Genomic DNA, 22,864 nt, shown 5'->3' on the forward strand with positions numbered 1-22,864 from the left:
CCAGCAGTGTTATCCTCACAATGCTCTTGCTGCAGTTGTTGAAAAATACTTGTGCAACAAAGCAGTTGGGAAAGCAAAGTAATTTTTAAATCAGTTGAGGAAAACAGGAATATAAGGGACATCATCAATATAATTTAGAAAGAAAGCTTTAACATTTTGCAAATATCACAAAGTTCTCTCCCTTCTCTGTAGATACTATATTAGAATCATAAACAGTATTAATAAATGCTAGTGTCTCACAGACTAGTTCTGATTCACAGGTTAAAAAAAAAAAGCTGAGAAAATTATTAGATACACCAAGCAATGACAAGAATTTCTTCTGAGGCAAATAATCAAAAACCTGTAAGTGCGGCCACGATGCCTCCAAGGTGGGCTCATCTTCTTCTGGATCAAATTCATTGCTGTCACTAGGTGGGAGAGTTCTGAAGATATTGCAAGATACCTGAAAAGGCAAAGAAAGGAGGATGAGATCCATTCTGCAAACAGGTAACAGACTTCAGGACCCTGTATGTCTGTACCTGCTCCATCCTCCATCACTTAAACACTGTTTCTTTTTCCTGCTGTCTGACAAGGACCTGCAGCAGCAGCACAGGGCTAAGGAACCTGTCACTCTACAAACTGCCACCAGCCTTGGCTTTTCTCCTCTTCTCTGACATCCCAGCATTACCCAGTCTGCCACCATGTTCCACCAACATGCAATTCCCAATCCTGATGGGCATCAGTGGGAGCCAGGACTGCTTAAGAGTTGCAGGAAATACCATCAACTCATGTTTGTAAGTGTTGTCATACAGCATTTGGTTATTTTTGTCTGTACAGAGAAACATTAATGATTAAGGTCTCATCTGTCAGCACTTGCTAAGAGTTGCCAGTGCTACTCACACATTAAATGCCTGGACACCTCATGCCAAGTACAGAACTTGGTACTAAATGAAAGCAAATAATAGTATTTGCTCGACACTTAGCCTACATTTTACTTCATGGCTGGCTTGCTTTGCTTAATCTTATTTAGAGGTACTTTGGTGAGACTGCCTGGCTTTGTGAGGTTCATGCTATCAGCAACGACTGAGCCAGAGAGCTTTCCTGGGTTAATTAGAGTGCTGAATGGAGCGTACAGCTTATTATGCAGCAAATCTGATAACTGCAAACATGCTGTAGGGCCCCTCTGCACTTGGAAGGTGATGATGTGCCTTCCTTGCTCTGCCCCTGCGCATTTGACCCATCCTTAAGCTGGTTAATCAAACAGCTGGGAAAAGCAGCATGTTATCCCCTAATCTATACATGACCCCTTCGTAGTAGTTCAGACAAACTAAGCTATTTAAGACACAAAACTAGTATGTTCTTCAGCATCCTTGTTTATTTTTCCAGCTTTTTTGCTCCTGTAAATGTTTTAGTCTGTAAGGAGTATTTTCAGTATGTTGGCAACTCAGTGAGAAAGGGCACTTTAAAGCCCACAGTTTAAATACAATCCAAATACTGATAAAACCAGATTTAAATAAGGTGAAGTTTATGAATTTGCAAGACAAACAGAACAGATTCAGGCACTGCAAGAACAGAAAGATGAAAGAGGCAAGTGCAGGAAAGCACACGTGGTGCACCCGAGTGAGGGATGTTCACTGAACACAAAAGAGTGAGCAAGGCAAACCAGTGAGCACAGAAAACAAGAGGCCACACTGGTTTGTGCTGGGACTTGTCCCTTCCTGCCACAAGAGGGTGTGTGCCACTGCAGTTCCAGTCCTGCAGGCTCTACAGGAGCCCCACTCTGTAAAGCTCAGCCTGGAGAGACTCAGCACCTACTGCAGCCTGTGCTGATGGGCACTGAGCTCCTCCTGCCCTGTGCCCACAGCAGCCCAGTGACTGCCAGCATTCATTAGAAGATCCTTTCCTCCTTTCTCCTGCCTCTTCCCACACTCATTCACTTCTCTCAAGAGCCCCTTCATGAAGAGACATTTCTAATCTCATGAGAGGTCAAATAACTATTCCAGGAATACATACATGTTACAGTTTGTCTTTCCTCAAGGATTCCTGAGCTCCTCCTTCTACTATCCCTGATATGAAAATGCAGGGAGAGGAAGAGAGTGATCACAATTAGCAAGACAGAGTTTCTATGGTAGAACACAAAAGAGGACAGACAGCCCAAAGGACTTCCAAGTAAAAAGTGGGAAGTTACCTTGAATTGGGATTCTAAAATACTTGATTTGGGATTCTAAAATACTTACTCAAGCATTTTTTGTTAATGCTTTACAGTCAAAAGTCCCAGCTCTCTCAGGATTTGGATCAAAATAAGAAACTAAGAAAACCAAAGGCAGCTTTTTTTTTTTTCCCTTTTCTGCTTTAAATTTTATTTGAAACAAGAAAGAAAATTTTCTGAAAATTTAACTATACATGTATTATTAAAACTTGTACCTACAGATCACTCATCAGCTGTTTTGTTTAGAAACTGGAACAAATAGTGAATTATGGCACAAGTAAAACCTGCAAGGGAAAGTACATACTTTCAGAATGAAGAGCTAAACAAAGACAAATTCCTGTAAGACTCAAATTAAGTCAAACCAAGCCTCAAGCAGTTAGTGCCAGGGCCTTACCAGCATGACAGAAGTATGAGAGGTTCAGCAACAATTAGCTAAGTTCCAGCACAGACACCTGGATCCTGAGCTTGGGACAAAAATAGTATGATCTCTGGAGAGCACCTATTAAAAAATGCTAGTCTCAAGGCAACTCAAAAGCAGGTTTTTTTGCATAAGAAAATTAACATGCAGGAGTAAATGCAATGCAAGCTAGAATATGGTCCTAGTATGCAGTTTGCTCTCTTTAATTTTCTGGTTTGCATTAGGAGTAAAGATAAGCTATGTGGAGCCAAAATGCAGATATCCTCCTGAGAAGAACAGACAGAACAGGTTATCTTTAAATGATTTCCCCAGGTTATCATAACTTTAGGAGATAATGTGTGCCATTAGAGTTACATTAATCACCACAACACAGCACGAGAGCTCATTTACATGCAGTGTCAATTTATAGCACGCTTATCTAAATCAGTAGCCTCTGGGTGGTTAATGTTTATAAGCCTCTAAGGGAGAACTGAAAACAACAAGTCCTTCCATGCATGAACTGCCCAGCTGTACTTTGGAGACCCTGACAGCCACCACATAACACAGGAACACACTACATCAGATCTGGAAAGACTTTTTCTCAGATAGGCATAAGGCAGCTATTTAGAATTTATCCCTGGGCCCAAGCAGCATGCCAAAATTCCTTCAGCTGGATAGCTGAACCTGACCTTTCCTGGATCATCAAGCCAGAGGACATCCCTGCCAGCCTGCATACACAGTCCCCAGTGATTCCTGTCCCAAAGCCAACACAAATGACTATGGATCAATACTGACTTCCGTCTGCCACTGATTAGGAATGCCTCCAAGCCCAGATGATCATTTTGGAAGGCAAACCAGAACTCCAATATTCTAGAAAGTTGTATCAAGACAGATATCCCCTCTCTGTCCTCAAGAACACCTGTACCCTCTTCTCCATGGCAGTACCGTTCAGAAGCACACACCAAACTGGGTGTACAAAGTCCACCACAGTTCCTCCACCATGCAGAATCTCAACACCCAAGTGCCAGAAACCAACTTAACAAGCAGTTCAATCTACCCACTGGCACTGAGTCAAAAACATCCCAGGCCAAAGTGGAAATGCTGAAATGACAGATTTCCAGACTGGAGATGCACAGCAACCTCTGATCTCTGTGTCAGTCAGGGACAAGTCACAGAGTCAGGGAGTGGTTTGGGTTGGAAGGGACCTTTAAGGTCATCTCCTTCCAACACCCTGCCATGGGCAGGGATGCCACCTACGAGACCAGGCTGATGCAAACCCCATCCAGCCTGGATTTGAACACTTCCAGGGACAGGGCAATCACAGCTTCTCTGGGCAACCTGTGCAAGTGCTTCACTTGCCCTCTTAATAAAGAATTTCTTCTTAAGATTGGTCTAACACCCAACTCCAGCCAGATGCAAGACAAAAACTCTCCCAGGCATTTATAAGTCAATTTCAATTTGTTAAAAACAAACAAGACAGGGAAGGCTGCTCTGTAACCCCCCAAGAGTGAGCTGCAATTTTTGAACAGATCTGATGGCTGGTATCTGGCAATACACAACGACAAAATCAGGAATATACAGGTAAAAGCATCAAGCTTCAAGAAATCTTTATCACCACATTTGTATTTGAAAAAACTTTTAGGAAAAAAAGGTAGTAAGAGGCTCAAGTCTGAAGTCAAAACTCATGTTTTGAGAAGTCCTCTTCTTGCCCCTCACTAGAGTGCTATAAAAGTGACAACACTGTAACAGAAACACTTCACAAATTGCATTGCAGCTGAGCACTTCTACTCTGTGCTGTTTGAAACAAAGATTTTTATCAGCAATAGTCTTCCTGAATGAAAGCTGAAATGAAAACAAACATACACACTGCAAAGTTTAATATATTCTCTATATAAAACCAGGCTAAGTAGATATCCATTTAGCTTACAGGGAACACCTGTTCTTCAATTAAAAATATGTGGAATCATCCAAATAAACCCCAGGTACATATAAAATTGAAACCCAGTATCTGTGCTCACAATGTTTAAACTGCTGTGCATAATAGTAACATAGAGAAGCAATAAAATGTAATTAAGTCATAACATGAAGCCATGCTAACCTGGAGACAACACTGCCCCCCAGAAAAGACACTGGACTTGTCCTTCTGAAACGTATCTGCATGTGTGGCGTTTTTCAATATCATTTATGGATTTACATATTCTACAGCCTGAAGCAACTACTGAAGTCACTCAGCTATAATCTCTCTATAAAACCCGCTGAATTGTTCCCAGAAGTTTGACTAAAGAACATCTTACAAAATGTAGTATCTAATTTTATCTTAAAAGATTATAAACTGTTCCACCAGCTCTCTTTCCCTAAAGTTTCACTACTAATTTAGCTACAGCACTGTTTCTGATCTCAAGGTTGAATCTGCCTCATACCCTGCTGGTTCTTGCTAAACCACCAGATCTCTTTTACACCTGTATATATATTTGCATATGCAGTATGTGTCTATCTTTAGATAGGTATTTTTATATAGACAAGACAACTCTCAACCTCTGTGTCGTTAAATGGAAAAACAAAGCTCCTAAACCCAGGCAGTTGTTGGTTTCTCTGTTTGTTTTTAATCCTGTGATTATTTTTGCTTCCTTCCTTTGACCTCCCACTGTGCACAAGTGCACTGGGGTATATATAAAAAGCCAAACTATCTCCCTCTTTTTTCCTGCATGTTGTCATATTAATTTATCGACATTCACCTCTTTGAGCAGTGCAGCGTACCAGAAATTCATATCAAGATACTCATGATAAGCAATCCACAATGCTCAGGTTCTTTTCTGCACCACTGCTTGCCTGAATACAGTCTTTCAGGGCTTAATATTATGTGCCTTCTTTTGCCCAGCAGCATTACTTTTGACTTGGCTGCATCAAAATTAACTACATTGGATTGTGAACACAGTCAACAAACCAGATCACAGGCTGGGGGAAAACAGTTCTTCTCATTTTCCCTTGACCTTTAAGTCTTCTAAAAATTCAATCAATAACCTGCAAGAATTTAGCTCTGGATCAGGGCTCCTAAACTTGTTAGCTTACCCTCACCCACTTCAGCGGTGGTGGCAGCTTTCATCCATACAGATGAGGAAGCAGCAAACCTGAGATCCTTGGGCAGTGCTTCTCTTGGCAGAACTACAAGAGGAGCGAGTTTGTAGGAGAAAACAGCTGGAGCTCAGGTGCAATGTCCATACCATGCGTGTTTAGAGGGAGGAGCTGCTTTCTAGTGATACCTTGCACTGAAAAAAGCAGTAGCTATACTCCTGCAGGGGATGCTTTGCCCAAAAGAAACCAAATTTACAAACCCTGAAACTCCTCACAGAACCACAGAATGGTTTGGGTTGGAAGGGACCTTATAGGTCGTCTAACTACCATCTGCCCTGCCACAGGCAGAGACATTTTCCACTACACCAGCTTGCTCCAAGCCTCATCCAACCTGGTCTTAAACAATTCCAGGGATGAGGCAGCCACAGCTTCTCTGGGCAACTTGTGCCAGTGGCTCACCAACCTAGTGAAGAATTCCATCCTAACACGTAATCTCACCCTGTCTCCTTCCAAATTCAAGCCATTACCCTTTGTTCTCCTCTTCCAGCTTAAAGCCATTACCCCTTGTTCTAATCTTGTTTGCTCTAACAAGAACCAAGGTGGATTATGACACTTTGGATCTGAATTAGAAGTGTTAGCTCAGCCCCCAGACCTCGTTGCTGTGAACTGGAGCTCTGTAATTTCACTCTAGACCCAAACTATATCTGGGTACCCTACCAGTAACCCCATTCATCACTATCTCCCTGTAACTAAGCTTTCAGATGACTCAATGGAAGAATTATTTATTTAATATGTGCCCAGGTAATTCTATAATACAGTCTGAAAAATCATAGCAGTAGCTAAGTATCTTGGACAAATTAAAGCACAGTACCAGCAGAAAGAGCCCCTCACCTTTAGAGCAGGCAGGAGATCAAGTGAAAGCCTGCCAATGAATGAACTTGAACTCTAGACAGCATTACAAAACTCATGCTGTCCTGGACTCCAAACTAAAGAACAAAACATACAATTCAAAACTCAGGAAAACAATCCCTCAGAAGCAGATTAACACTGTGCTTGTCTGTAGACAAAATGCTTTACATGTACTTAAGAGGATGACACAGCCAAAATAGGGTGTGGGGATGTAAAGGTCCTTTAAATAAATCAATCAATAAATAAATAAAGCTCAAGTTCTTCTTGAACAATAAAGTGTTTTCCCAGTTTATTTCTCTCCTTCAGACCTAGTCACTGCACTGTTATGCAGACAGAGCCTGACAGATGCAAGGCCCAAGTGACCAACCACAGCAATAAAGGATACAGGTAAATGTAATTACAGACTGTCCAGAAAAATTATTAGGGACAACTGCTGCAAGAGGAGCTGCCTCCAACTGATTTTTTGAGAAGGGCACAAAACATCAGAGCCTCTTCTTTTAATAAGCATTATACATTTAATATGAGCTAGGTGTATAAAGAATGCGAGTAACAAAAACATCTAACAAAAGTATTTAGAAATAATGCATTAAAAAATCAAAGATTCCTTTCCTGCTTCTACAGAATTGATAACCCTCACATTAAAGAAAGAAGAACAGAATTTAAAATATTATGTGATCTTTATGTGGTTTTTTTAACAATAGCATGTTTGTTCCATTATGGCTGCATCTACATGACAATTTTTAATCAAAAACATTTGGGGGGGGGGGGGGGGGGGAGGGGAGAATCAAAGGACACTGCATTTTCATTCCAGCATTTCAGATGGCTTCAAAATCTGTTCTACTTCTACTGAGTCAAGTTCAAGATTAATTCCTAATATTTTACAGAATTCCTGAACTTTAAATAAAATTCCCATTAGAAAGGGATATGATTTATCATTTCTTGTGAGAGTATATGATTTCATTAACTTCCCTTAAACTCAAAATGACATTCAGTATTATATTTCAAAATCTAATGCAAGAAGCAACAGTAACATACACACAGGATTTTTGTTAAATCAAAAAGATAAGACTGAATATAGGTGGACCTGCAGAAAAATCTCTATCCAAGAACATTTTAATACAGAAACTCTGAAGATGTCATACTTAGTCACAAGACACAGCTAAAGCTATAGAAAATATAAAAACCATAATGCCTATGAAGTCTAACAGCTAGAACACTTCCTAAAAATAGGTTCCTCAACATACTAAAAAAATCATGGCTTAGCTAGATATTCTTTATGTTTAATGGGTCTGTCACAAACAAACTCCTGAACAGACTCTGCCCTCTCATCTGTTGAGACAAACCTGCAGTAAAAACGAATGCAATCTCTCTAGATTTATGTCAGTAGAAAGAAGAGAGAGAGGGAAAAAAAGAAAAACAAACCCAAACCAGAATCTGACCTTTAAGATGCATTTTTTGTGTTTATTTGGGTATTGATTTGACCAAGTTTCTTTCTCTGCATTGCTTAACACAGCTTCTACACCACATGACATCTCCTATGATGTTTCACTTGGGCTGTACAGAAATTACAGTCTTATTTTACTCAATTTGCCATTACAGAAAAGATAAAAGATGACAATGGGAAGCCAGAGGCATTTCATCAGTTAGAAAAGAGAACAAAGTATCACTGCTCCATTCTAAAAGATGGATCTGAAGAGAGTTTCATTAGCCATCTCCTGTGGGCTGGCAAACACACACTGATGTGTAAACGTCAGGGCCCTGGTCTACAATTTCTAAAGAAGCAAGCAGGAGAGCTGAAACAACAAAAAGATTCACCCAGACTTCTCAGTTTAAAAGCTGGTCAATTTTTTTTGTTCATTTTTCAAATTAAATAGATGACTTTCCCCAGTCTATGTCTTAACATCCATAAAACACAAACAGTTCTACCACATACACCCTTCAGGATACCACAGATAAAAACAAACATTTATTTCCTTCAACTACCACTGCTTAATCTACCAGCAAAAATCAGTATCATTAGTTTAAGCCTCCACATTTTGCTCAGACGGGAATAAATTTTAGATTAAGTGTCCAATTATTGGCTCATAAAGTCCTATTACTGGCATTTCCTTCTTAGCAGAGTGTGGCTTAATTGGCAAGGCCATTTTTTCTAAGATTTGCCTAATTCTAAAGAATGTCATCTGCCCTTCTGAACAACACATCAAACTGCAGGGGAAGCTCGCTGAGCAATCCCCTCCTGAATAAATCTGTTCAGCTCATGGCCATTACCACAAATCCCAACTCCTCTCCCCATCAACTGATATTGATGACACGGATGAGGCCTCTGCAACTTGCTTTGGTGGTCATTAGGAGATTTTGGTTTATTTTATTTTTTTGAATAATAAATAACATGCCAGACACTGTATCAAGCTATAGAGAGTGGTTTAAGGAAGCAGATTTGTATACAGGTTGACAAACAGCCAAGTGGTTTCACATTTAGCTATATACAACATCACATCACATGCTCAAGAGAAGAAGATGAAAACATGTGATGTTACATCAATGGATAAAGCTTTTAATGGCATAAATTTTACATGGTCGGCATGAAAAACATCTAGAAGTTATCTGGCTGCCACAAATGACTTTTTCAAACCCTTATATTTTAGAAGCAATTAAAAATCTCAGCTCTTCTGAAGAATTCTACTGGCAAATTTTTCCTAGCCTAGTATGACACCTTTTGGGTCACTAACAGAGATCATTAACATATGCATACATTATAAAACCTTAAAACAAAGAAGTCTCTTCCACAGATACTATTTTTTCAAACATTTTAGATGATTTAGAATAGAAAACACTTTAGCTATTAATCTTTCTCTATGAATATTAGTAACTTTAAAAATCCCAGTTTTAGACTAGTACACTTTTTTTTCCTGCTCCTGGATGATGTTAAAACTCACAAAAGAACTTTTTTTCTCTTCACCTCCAAATCACAGTAGCCCAAAGGGACAAGCAGGAAATACTAATCCTCAGATTCATAAACACTTAACAGAGTAGAGATCTTTAAAAGGGACATAAAACAACTGGGCTCAGTTTTGATCAGTTTTAAGATCCTGGTCTTTCAATCAAAACACTCCCATGACAATTGTGGCAGGCAGGCAGTGGGGATGCTGATTTGGTCAGGACATAGATACTGCTATTTTCTTCACTATCATGACAGGTCTGAGACTGTCAATGTGACAGCTCCCTTGTGAACCCAGCTGGAGACTTTGGTGAAAATCCCCAAAAGCACATGAAGGTGGCAGCTGCACTTGTGAAGCCAACTGTGCACATTTAAGTCTGTCTCAGTGTACGATTAGGGGCACAAAACTGCCTGAAACAAGAACATGTATTTACTGCAAAGACCAAGTTATAAGCAGTGCTTCAGCACAAAGTGACTAATGCCATCTCTTCACCCAGCAGTATGTGCTGTAAACTTATTCTATAGCACATTAGAAGAACTACCTTTCCCTCTAGGGCCTGTGAAATTGTTCTCAAAGTGGTGAAGAAGTCTTGCTTTATAGGCAAAGACCAGCAGGATAAAACAGCATTTTTACCAGATAGTCCAGCTACAAAAAACAAACCACCTGCAAGCCTCAAAAGCCCTGGGGATGTGGTTTAGCAGAAACACTGCAACAGCATTCACTGGGACCATCAACAGAAATCATTCATGCATCTGCTGTGGGTTCACTCACACAAATTCAGTATCACAGCACTGCATCCTGCTCCCATGGAACACATGGCTGGTGGTGTTTTGGGTGCATATGGTTTTCCAGCAGCACATGCACCCAAAACACCACTGGTTGTGACAGGAACAGGTGAATCCAGCTTTCAACTGCTTACACCTACACCAAAGCTCAGGTGGTGTTGGAGGCTGGAGGTTCACCCAAAATCTAAATTACAATTTACAATTATATTTACTTAAAATTTTCTCAGGAAAATCTTAAGGAAAAAAACATGTTCACTTCCTTAAATACTTAGGCATCTTTTTACTTGTTAAAAAAAATCAGGTTTGGGCAGTCAGGGGCCACTGGGTAGCCAGACACAGGACATGAGAATATTCACAGTCCTGCCGTGCTTCAGTATCCCAGCACTGAAGAGGAAGCAGCCTGGGTTCAGCACCACAAATGCAAAGTAGAAGAAAGCAGAATGAAGAAGGGCATGATGCCATGAAAGGAAAAGATGAGAGAACAGATTTCTAACAAAAAGGATCTAAGGTGAAGGTGGAATTTCTTAAGCACCATTAGTAAATATCTATGAAATACAATGGAAATATTCAGGCTGTATCTTTATTTCCAGTAACTCCTCCATATTGTAGACACAGACTATATTTAAGGAAATTATTCAAAACCATGCTTTTCAAACTCTTTAGGCAACACATCATTTTCTTAAGTTAAAAACTGTTGTGTGAATCAATACAAGTGACTGCAGGGACAGTAGGACATGGTACCAAAGGGGTTTTACTTTACTGTTCAAGATCACACTGTTTCATAGATTATTATTTATGATTCAAATTGAACCTCATAAACAGTTACAAATCAAATTCTTCTTGCTTCCTGGGGCCCAAGCTAAGGCAACACTAACTTGCAGAGTTTTTATTCAAGAGATGTTGCTGCAGTAAACAACTATAACCAGTGTCAATTCAAGAATACAACCTCAGTAACAGAAATGATATAAAAATTGCCAAATTCTCTGGGAGGATAAGTTTGGAGGTATCTGCTACACACAGAAAAAGTCCCCTATTTTATTGAAGTTATCTGTGCATCAACATCCCTTCTAGGCAAAGGGTGTGATATACTTTGTTCATCACAAGGGGTACACAGATTAAACTAACACATGCAAACAATTTAGATACTACGGTGCAGCATCAGCAGAAAAATTGAGAAGAAAAAAAAAAGTCATTGTGTATTCTGCCTGGTATTTGAATGGTGCATGAGTTCACATTCTGAAGAAATAACACAGCAAGCAGTTCATTCACAAGATTGGTCCACTGCAGAAAGGGGCAGGAGAGGGTGAGGGAGAAGAGAAAGAATCTGATCTCATAATTACAGGCTTTCTGACAATGCATACACACAAAGAAGCCATATTAAGATTTTTTCATACACCCTTAATTCTGTTTTTTCCCTTCATGATTAACTGCTTGATGGTTCTGTCACAATTTACAGCTATTTTTAAGTATTACAGACAAGCAACACAGCATGTATCTGTGTGTCAGAAAAGAAGCAAGGAGCACACACAATGCAATGCAAAAACTATTCATGTTTTTCTTCTTACAGCACATAGCCAGTGGATTCCACAATCAAGCAGTACTGTTCAGAAACTGTCAAGACCAAATCTATATTTAATTAATTGCTTTCTCATTTAGAGAACATGTTATAAGGGTTCTGTTCAGTAGCACAGAACAAACATTTTAAAGCAGTGATTGATTTTGCCAGTTGCAATGAACATTCTTCATCATAGAGCATCTGGTACTGTTTCCATTTTTACAATGAAAACACTATTATTTAACAATTTATATATACAAGGTATGGCTTTATAGTTGAGCAATCTTGCACACTTTAACAGCACCTGCAATGAATCCACATAACCCAACCAGGAAATTGACACAACAATCCTATACAACATTTTTAGCATTTATTATTTTAAAATTACTATCCATGCATACTTTAAGGTATCTCTACCTACAGCAGACACCCAAGAACTTGGAGAAAGTTCAAAGAAAGATAAGAAACTTGCAAAAATTATTCCATTATTTACACTGGGAGGAGGGAAGATAGATTGGAGGAACCATGAAGGACTGTGATTTAATGGCTGCTGGCTTTCTCTATCAGGAAACAATCCAGGTTTCCTTTCTTAATTTGTGACACTATAATAACAATAATTTACTTGACTTTCATTAAAAATATATAAAAATTAATATTTTTGTCATTGGAGAATTATCCCCAACCAATGTCTATTAGCAAATCCAAGCCAAAGGCATCATTTAGTCCACCTACTCCAGGGTTCCATTTGGCCACAGTGTGTCACTAGAAGTGCAAATGGATTTAAAGAGAGACCATGAGAAAGAAAGAACTCACCATTCTAACTACTTCAGGGTAAGTCTGCTCTGTCAAACAGCCTCTGCTTATTGTAATGTAGTCCACCAGTTCATTAAGAGTGGAGCGCTTGTATTCTTTCATTTTAAGGTCTGAAAGCGTGTCCATGAAGTCAAAAATGACACAGCACTGTTGAAGTTTCTTTAGGAACAGTTCAGGCTGCTCTGAAGATGGAACGTCTATGAAACAAGAAAGGAAATCTTTGTGAGTCTGGCATCTTATTATACAAAACAGGATTTCTTTTTGAAGATCAATTTCAAAGGAAAGCAGCATTCATACAATTCTTGTAAAACAGAGCCCAGATTAACAAATGAACCACTTACAGGAACTGCATTACTATTGTGTGTTTGAGATCTTGAATGTATTGTAGAAGGAATTTAATCATCAACTGCTATGAGGAAAATAAAGTTCACCAAGAGAGTCCAGGCTGAAGTAGAGAATGGAAACACACCAGCACTCAAGACAATTTTACAATAAACAACTACTTTGGCTGGAGGCTGGTATTTACCATCGTTAACTTCAACTCCAAAGAAGGATGAAAGAAGTGTCAAACACATCAAGCTTGATCCATTTGTATTTCTAAAAACACCACATCATTTATAACCCTGCATGAATATACATGAATATATATACATGAATACACAGCAAGACTATAATTCCACAAACAAGTTTTGAGTTTCCAATCATTATCGCCACATTGACACTTCCCATAGCAAAATCAATTTCACTGAAAAACAGTGAGGATTTTTTTTCTGTACTGTGAACACATAACATGCATCAATAGGAACATTTTCACAAAAAATAGTATGTGCTTGACCAAAAAAGTAAGCAGAACTCACTACTTTTGCTCTGGTTTCTTAATTTGTAGCAAATGAAAAGACTTAATACAATAATAAAAGGAATGTCAACTTCTTAGCAGTTAGTTACTTTACCAAATGCATCAAAAGAACACAGAGGCAACTTCATTTATCCAATGTTCACGTACACAAGAGGATAGCAACAGAAGAAAGTTGCAGAGATGAAATGCACATTTTTACTCTGAAGGTCTGTCCTCAGACTAGGGAGCACATCACTTCCTTCCAACTACCTGGTTTTATTTAGGCACCAATACCTGCCTCAGCACCAAAATCCATTGGCTGACCTTCCTCATCTCGCTTTAAAAAAAGCTTTAATAGTAAAGAATTTATGTTTATTTCTTAAAACCTGGACTTCCAAAAGGCCAATCTAAGATGGAACTTCTCACTGCTGACACAGGAAAAAGTCATAGCAAGGAATACTTGGCAAATGCTGGGAAGTGTTAGTAATTGTATGGTACTTTTAAGTAGTTTTAAGGCTTATGCACAACAAATCTGTTTTGCTTAAACACAGTGCTTCAATTTAATTAAAACCAGTGCCTAAACACTAAAAAGAATAAACATGGATTGCAGTACAAATAAAGATGCAACAGTTAGTTCAACCTGGTTTTGTTTACAGCACTGAAGTAGTGACAGGATTCAACAGGGAATCTACATGGGAGAAGAATCTTCCACAAACACCTCTGGAATACTGAAGGTCCCAAAACCAGGCACCCTGAAGCCATTCCACTGGCCAGGTCTCTCTCACACATTCAAACACCTCAGAGGAGGCAGAGCTGAAACCTAAGACGAGCCAAGGAGACAGAGAAACTCATTAGCCTTCACCCACAACAAAAAAGATCATTTCTATACACGACCTTTCTAAGGTTACAACCCTAGAGGACATAAAGGGCCCGGGGAAGCAGAGTTCTGTGACTGCTCTCTTGACTACCTGCCTTCAAATAACAGAGAGATGAATGGACTTCAGAATTCACTGTTATTAACAAGCAGGCAACAGTTAAATGATGAAACATTTCTTCCAAAGACAGCCTTATACACAGGCTGAAAAAAAGAAAAAGAAAGTGCAATTGGTTACTTTTCAAAAGCTTTATTTGTAAAACTTATACTCTTTATTACACCTATAATGCACCACAGACCCTGAAAATATTTAAAAGGTATCAATACAATCTGTGGTACTACATGACCATAATGGGGTTTTGGTTGCACTGTTCTACACGACTTTTACATGTTTGTTTTGACTGACAAGGACATTATAGCTAAAGAAAAACAGGCTGAAATCAAGTGGAATCCATTAGGATACAATTCAGCACAAGTTAAAACCAGACTCATATATATGACTCAAGATGACACGCATTTTAAGCAGGGTTCATATTAAATAAAAATTTTTAAATTACTAAAGCATTAAAATAAGTCATAAAAGTTTGTTTTCTTTTTCTTTCTCCGGTTAAGTATCTGGAGGTGTGGGAACAAAACAAAAATATAATTACATTCTTCTCAAGAAAAACCACTCTAAAACCCTTCAAGAAATTCATGCCAGTCTGACTGCATCAACAGGCCATATGAACCATAGGGGAAGCTAAGAAAAACCAAACCACAGCCAAGCAAAAAACTTCCAAACCAACAACAAAAAAACCTCAAAGCCCCACAGAATAAAACCCCACAAACCAATTGTCCTGGTCATATCTCCTTTTCTTTATTAAGCAAGTTGCCACTCACACTAGGGAATACAACTCTAAGAAGTTTCCCTCAATGTTCCTGGGAATTTGGGGTGCCTTGGGAATAGGGTAACACCTAATGCCAGAGGTTTTTTGTACTTGGAAACAGGGGAAGTATATGAGACTAAATATGCTTGAAAAATTAGGGGGTCCTAAGACAAGAAAAGGGTGGTACAAATAAATAAAATCAGTACTCCATGTTCCCAGCCTTCTCCCACAGACCATGGCATTGGCTGGTTTGAGATTCTGGAGTGGAGGGTTCTTTTTCTGGTATTTGGGGCACATACCTACAGACCCCACAGCAGAACTCCTGAACTCCTTAATGCAGCAGCTTGGCATGAAACACACTGTTCCCTACAGATGTTTACAGCTGGCTGAGGAAAGACAGCAAACCCTTTTCTTCTCAGCAGAAAGAGCTTTAAATGAATTTTACTCCCATGCTAACACACAGCCACACATTTATGTCCCAAAATTTAATAACCTGCAATATTACCATTGTATCTACTTTCACATAAAAGAACAGAAAATTGAGCAACCACTCTAATAAATCTGTGTAAATACACATAACACTTTAATAACCTATAAAATAAAATTAAAGTGACACTATTAAGTAGCATTTGTGATTTATGTCAAATACACAGAGGAACATACATTTATTAAAACCAAAATTCAAAGCAAGATAAATTTCTGTTTGGGTGACTGTAAGAACTCTCCTCATTTTCAAGTCTTTGCTAGAATTTAATTTTCAGGCTTGTCAGTTTTCTCTTCAGCCATTTAAAACTGTTCAGAGCTTTTGAAATACAGTGAGTATTCACAGGCTCAAAGGAAATCGGCTTAGTGAAAGCATGTACTAGTACATCTGAATGCTGATTATCAAGACAGAATCAGAGCTTTAAAGTCAAGTTTTTATAAAGTTATCAGAAAAACTGACAGAAAGTGCTACCATATTTTTTTAGACACGGACCAACACCTTTTACTGCAAGGGCTGATATACTAAAATGGCTAAAGCAATTCTGTTTTTTACTTAATAGCCTTTTCCCAAAATAATCCTAATCCAACCAGCCCATCCCTTCTCATCAGTCTCTGCCTTCTGCATCCTTTTATCAACTAAAGACATAAAAATCTGATGGCACACTTTTATTGCAAGTCTCTAACATTCATAAAAACATATTAACGTTTATACTACATTCATGTTTTAATTAAAGTCATTTACAAGTAACTCATTTTGGATTATAGGAAACAAACTATGCACCAGAGAAACTGCATCCAGGGAAGTGAGCTCTGGCTCTCCTCTCCCTGGCAAGTGAACAGCCAGATGGGGGAGAACCTGGATCAGGCTCCCTCCTGCCCTTAATTTTGCAATGAAGGATACAGTGCTGGGAAGTGAGGAAGTGAAGGTGTAGGAAGGAATTGAGCTGCTCAAAGCAGCATGACAACTGTGAGGAAAAGCCATGGGACTGCAGACACAGGGCAGTAAAAATCGGAATGAAACAAGACAAAATATGCAGACTACATATGAAGTATTAAGCAGAACTAGAGGATGCTCACATATGCTACCCTTCACCCACATATGCACTATCAGATCATTTATGAATCATTAAAATCAAAATGCTCTCAGAATAAGTATTGCTTCCAGTATATACATTACTGGTATTCATTAGCTTGAAGATGACATTTGCATAGAGAATTAGCATCATCTTCTTGTATGATAGTAAAAGCAAACACCACATTAAACACAAGAAATAAAAACACATACTGAAACCAAAGTAAGTCCAAAATGGGGAAGAGAGACTAATAGTAACGGTTTTATTCAATTAATTTTAAGAACTTCCTTATAACGTCTCCACATCTGAGAATTCTGCATTCATTCCACCTCTGAGATTTCCTCTTTCAATTAAGTTGCAAAATTTCAACTTTTCCTTTCAACTTAATAGCAAAATAATTCCTCAACTCTTCTTCAATTTTCACATCTTCCAGTTACAAAGTAAACCTAGCACAATTCTTTTTCTAGTTAAGCAAAATCTCCTTGTGACAAAAAAAATCTTCCAAACCCCAAACTGCTCCCACTTTGCTGCCACTCACCAAATCACATTAAATACAACTAAGTACTGCATCAAGACCTATCTGCACAAAGGGGGCAGTGGCGCATAGAACTCTGCTACAGCTAGCCCTCACAAATCACTATGAAGACTTTATTATGGAAGAAGTTACCTTTCTAGTCTTCATTCCAATAAAACTGGCAATTTTGAATTTGAAAGCCTTTTGGTTTTCTTTGAGAAGCTGACTTCAAGAGAAGGTGACACCCAGCTCAGAGTTTTCCCTAACTTACAGTCCTGAAATACAGAACCACCACGTGTCTATAGGTCACTTTTCACAGCAGAGTATTGCTCTTAACATTCCAAGAAGTACAAATGTTTGCCCTCTTTTTCTTACACAAACACTTCTTGAGAAAAATAATCAGTATCCTGATTGCATTGATTTAATTTTCCTAACTGGCTGTCAATATTATGAATGCTTCGCCAAGTCAGTAATCATTCATTTACAAGAGGTGCTTTTCTCAAAGCTGTTTTCCCAACCCATTCTCTAGACTTAATAATTATACAGGCAGGGCAGCAGTTAGGCACTGTGTTCCAAATATGTAAAATCTAACCAGTACAATTATTCACACAGCAATAAATACAGTGGGACACACTCAAGCTGACTTTCCTGAGTGAAAACACTCAGAAAGAAAAAGCACAACATTACCATACCATTTCCAGCACATTCAAACTGCATGATTAGAAATGCAACACAGGACATAATCCACCAATTTCCTGATAATCACTGCCTCTTCAGCTAATCTGTTACAAAATTGAGAATTATTTCCCTGGCCATAAATTTGTCCTGACTCAAACTGAGCAAATTCTCACCAAGTGGGAGTTTCCTGGGTAGTTCCACAGGGATCCTAGATCCACAAATGCCTCCACTGCTTATAACACTCCCCAATCATTTCAGAGATATTCAACAAACATCATTTACTGGGGTGGCTACTATAAACTCAGTGGAGATCTAACATATCATTTAAGTGCCTTGATGGGGCAGCATTACAAACAACAAAGGGTACTCCTTAACAGATGTATTCTTAGTCATATAAACAGCCCAAAATTTTTAATGTAGATATATTAATCAAAATTCTGCCTTTACTCACATATGTGGTTCCTCAATAGAATAATAAATGGATGAAAGGCTACAAATTGACAATAAAAAGAATTTAATAAACCATATTTTTCAAAATTACACTTTTATATTTTAAGAAGTTTCAGTTGAACCTTCTGCCTATTTCCACAGCAGGCACGGTGCAGGCAATAATTTAATTTAGTTTCTCTTCATTTTCATACAGCTCAATCCAGAGCCACAGCAGTCAAAGTTTCAAGGAAAAGCCTCCTTTGGGCTATGGTTCATTAACCTGTGACCAACACTTGTCTATTCTCACCAATGATGCCTGTGCTGTGAACACCTTTCAACTTGGAAGTGAACCAGGACCATAAGCCTAGTTGACAAAGCTATTTATGAGCCATAACAAACATTATTCCATGAATACTGGCTGCAAAAGGTCTGTATTAGTGCAAATTGGCATTGATGATGTACACCCTCAAGTAGAGAGCAGAGAGACTTCAATGGACTTGAGGTTTTACAAGTTTGGGTGCTCTCACTCATCACTGACCTACACAAGGAATCTGTTATGAAACAGTTACATCAAACATCTCAGATAATGATAGGTAATCAAGGAAATACATGATGGATAGTGAGAATTCCTGAGCAATTAATGGAAGACAAGACTGCCAGGGTATTTTGGTACACCAACTGGTGTCCCACAAAAATAGCCTCATGAGATATTTGGTCTGTGTGCATTATCAGTCCTTATGCTTGGACTGATAATCACCACTCAGCAGAACCACATCTCTTCATAATCAAGTAGCAATACCTTGGTTCTTAGGTAAACTGACAACATTTTCAACACTTCCCCATTAGTTCTTCAAGAACTGGGACGAGTTTAATGAAATAACCCCAAGACAGTCAACATTTACCTATTCTACATGCAAGTCCATTCAAGCCAAAAATTATCCAGGCCAAAGGTAAAAGAGAAGGTAAAGAAAAGGATTCAAATTACAAGATTTCAGAGCAAAATTGATGGAAAAACAGCAAGTAGATGAGAGTACCAAAAAATTTCAGCAGCGACAGAACAATGGGAAAGAGGCTTTGAATATTATGAAGAGGGTAGACAGAGGGATGTTAAAGAAGGCAGGGAAACAACATAAATTATTAAAAGACCAGGAGAGAGAGAATGAAGTAGAGCAGGAGACTTGGAAGATGGAGGGAAAAAAATGTTTAGAGAATATGTAAATGAAAGTAGAATATTTTAAAAGGAAAAAAAAGCAGTAGCTCTAAGTGGTTAAGCAAAACAAGAACAAAGGAGTTAGAGGTTAGGGGCTGGATTTGATTAAGCAGCCACATATCTGGAGGTTCTTGACACTCTGACATCTTTAATATATCCAATTACATTACTTGGGGTGAGTTTGCCTAGACATCAAATTAACACTTACGTTTTAGCCCTGGACTGATCAAAGGTTTTGTAGGTTGCTTTTCCTCCCCCTCCCCAGTTTTTACTAATATTTCAAAAACAAGTATTAGCAATTTCTTTTTTTTCCAGGAAAGCAAGAAGGCTGGCAAAAATACACATAAATATTATTTCAATTCTCTAAATTGAACACACAGCATAAAATTCCAAAAGAAGACAAAAATACTTTGCTGAAACCCTGGAGTTACTGTGGCCAGTTTCTTGGACTGACTTAAGTTCCTTTTACACTGGCTCAGAAAGCACATGCCAGTTGTTTTAAGTAGGTTTCTACTGAATTACACTTTCAAAGTACAAGTACTCTTCACTCAGCTGAAGTCACTGAGTTGGCTGAACAGACAACAGAAAGACCTGGTGCCAATGTCTATCCTGCCACTTGAAAGCACTGACCTGAGGTAGTCAAGAAGTTACCAGCATACACTTTCTGGCCAATACCATCCAGCATTACACATGAAACACTTAAATGTTACTTTTCAAAGTCTTCTCCAAGAAGGGGAAAAAAAGTGCAATGGATTGCAAATGTTCTTTATTAAAAGAAAAAAAACCACTAAATAATCCCCACTGTTTCTTTTCTAAATTCTACATGTATATAAACATAAGCATCTTTCAGTTTGCTTTTTTTGTTTGTTTGTTAGATGGTTTATTGCTTCTAGTTTTTTTTCTGACATTAACCTCTTAATTTAACCAGCTGTATTAAAAATAACAAACCTGGGAGACAGCCCTAAAACACAGTAAACTCAGCTCCTGCTTTGCAACTCCCTGAGCTGTTAGAACATTCTCAGTGTAAGAATCAAAATACCCACAAACTCAGATCTCCTGAATTTTAGCACCATGCTTGGTTACAAACACAAGACTGACTCTTCATGGGAAATCCTTGCAGCTGGTGAGGCTCCAGGATTAGTCACTAAGTGTTATTCCTTCCACCTTTGCTCAGCTCTAGCTGGTAATGCCTCCAGTGCAGAGCCCTCCACCCGCTCCTTTCAGCCCTTACCAGGAGGAGCTGCACACCAGAATTAAAGTCAGGTTTTTCTGCAGACATTTGAATAGCAAAAGCTACAGGTAGAGCAAATGCAAAGCAAGCTGAACTTACCTACGTGCTCAGCTCCTCTACCCTAAATCACATCCCAAATCCCAGAGGCAGGAACACTACATAAACAAAGCCACTTCATTTTCCAAAGGATTTCTCAAACATCTAATATGGAGCAAAGCCACACAATGGTAGCTTAATGCTCCATGGAAATCACCCTTTCTATTAAAATCTCTAACAGTTCTTCAAGGTGCTTTTTAGTGTATTTTTAACTGCCTAGCTGGTCTCTAGGACCTGCCATCCTACATCCATTCCAAAGTTCATAGTAGAGCACTGGAACCCAAAACATCAATAGAAACACCAAGTCTCAACTCATTATTTCAACTTGGTCATGCTATGCTCAAATCTCTTATCTCATACTTGTTTTCTGTTAATTTTAGAGAGCATGATGGATTGCACTGCAGCTTCAGTTTTACCTTGCTACAATGTGTACAATTTTTTTTCCATTGTAAATTAATGGCAATATAATGGTAAGACCAACCATTTATAATGAACTGGACCTTGATTGCAGGTTTCTTAGATGGCAAAAAATTTAAAATGTTTACAACTTCCAGGACACTAAGGAACAAACCTTTGCAAAAACCTCCTGATGGCCTCATGACCTAAGACAGAAGAATCCTTAAGAGGATCATTGTCTTTCTTTTGATAAGATTCTTACCAGATCACAATTTTTTTCTGCATGACATGAGAGGCCTGTGCTCTGTAATGATCATTAAATATAAGAACACAAACATGTCGCAGCAATCTTACAGTTAACTTCCACCCTAAATGCAGTCACAAGGCAGCCCAGGATTTGCATTGCAATTCATTTCTTCAGTGCATTAAGTACATAATGAAATAATGATAAAATTATACATCTGTACATGCTTCCTGTAAGAATGCAAAAATTGTATCTTGCTTAGTAAGTGCTCTGAAACTGCCATCTGTCCAAATAAAATATGCAATATTCATTTTGCTTCAACTACAGAGCTGCTCTATGAAATTTATATAGAAATGCCCAGACAATTGCAAAAAAGCTTGAACGAAGAGCACAGGAAACCCAACTCATAACTCTTATCCAAGAAGGCTCAGAGCAAGTGCCAGAATTGCTGCTTTGCTTGATACTGACCCACTAATTTATCCCAGAAGTTACAGGAATTTATTCTCGAGTGAAACAAGTAATTATGTGAGAGCTGTTCTACATAAATAACCCAATGTCTAAGAGCTCAGGCTTATACTTCAAAATATTCACATTTATTAGCTTAAATAATATACATACATATAAAATATACATTTCTATAGCCCTGCTTATACATTGAGAAGAGTTTAATTGAACCCTGAAAACATGATTTCCATTCTCTTCTCATTTGGCAGTATAAATTTAGTCAGCAACATATTCTACTTTATGCTAATTTACCACAATAGTCTCCCAACATTTTCCAGTAATGTGCTACACAACCCAACTGTTTGCTCTCTCACTCCCTCCACAGAGGGGACAAATGTGTGTAATGGAGTAAAGATTTTATGGAACTACACAACATTAAGGCACTATATTTGTGTAAGAAAAGAACCCAGCATTTAGTAAATATACCCCAAAATTATGACAAAAGATGCAAAAACAAGCTGGAAATTCACTCCAAAGTCCCCAAATGGACACAGTGAAAGCTCAACTTCTAGCATGTTCTTATTCTTATCTCCTCTTTTCTATATAAGCTCCAGCACGACACAACAACAAAATCATGGGGTTTGGCCTTCAGTATTCATTTATTTTCTTTAATTCTTCTTTCAGCCCACTGAGATGTCCAAGATGAGAATCAACACCTCAAGCTGGACTCAACGTTATGCCAAAAACAAGCTGGGGTTCTGGAGGGTCCAGATTGCTGCGACCCCGAGATACGTCCTGAGTTCCGACATGGGGTTGCAGGGATGCTCCTCCTG

At 38.5% G+C, this 22,864-nt stretch overlaps 1 protein-coding gene across 3 annotated transcripts in view; it reads right to left on the reverse strand.

The window, feature by feature from the left end:
• The window catches only part of PPP2R5E (protein phosphatase 2 regulatory subunit B'epsilon), a 73,247-nt gene that overhangs the window by 19,434 nt on the left and 30,949 nt on the right, over positions 1 to 22,864 (reverse strand). For all 3 annotated transcript variants that reach the window (XM_084207019.1, XM_084207020.1, XM_084207018.1), the window contains exons 3-4: positions 12,659 to 12,855; positions 341 to 442 (exon numbers count right to left, since the gene is read on the reverse strand). In XM_084207019.1, the coding sequence (XP_084063145.1) occupies positions 341 to 442; positions 12,659 to 12,855 (299 nt within the window). The remainder of the gene's footprint in view (positions 1 to 340; positions 443 to 12,658; positions 12,856 to 22,864) is intronic.

This window comes from Fringilla coelebs (genome assembly GCF_963513975.1).
Source record: "Fringilla coelebs genome assembly, chromosome: 6".
Classification (NCBI taxonomy): Eukaryota; Metazoa; Chordata; class Aves; order Passeriformes; family Fringillidae; genus Fringilla; species Fringilla coelebs.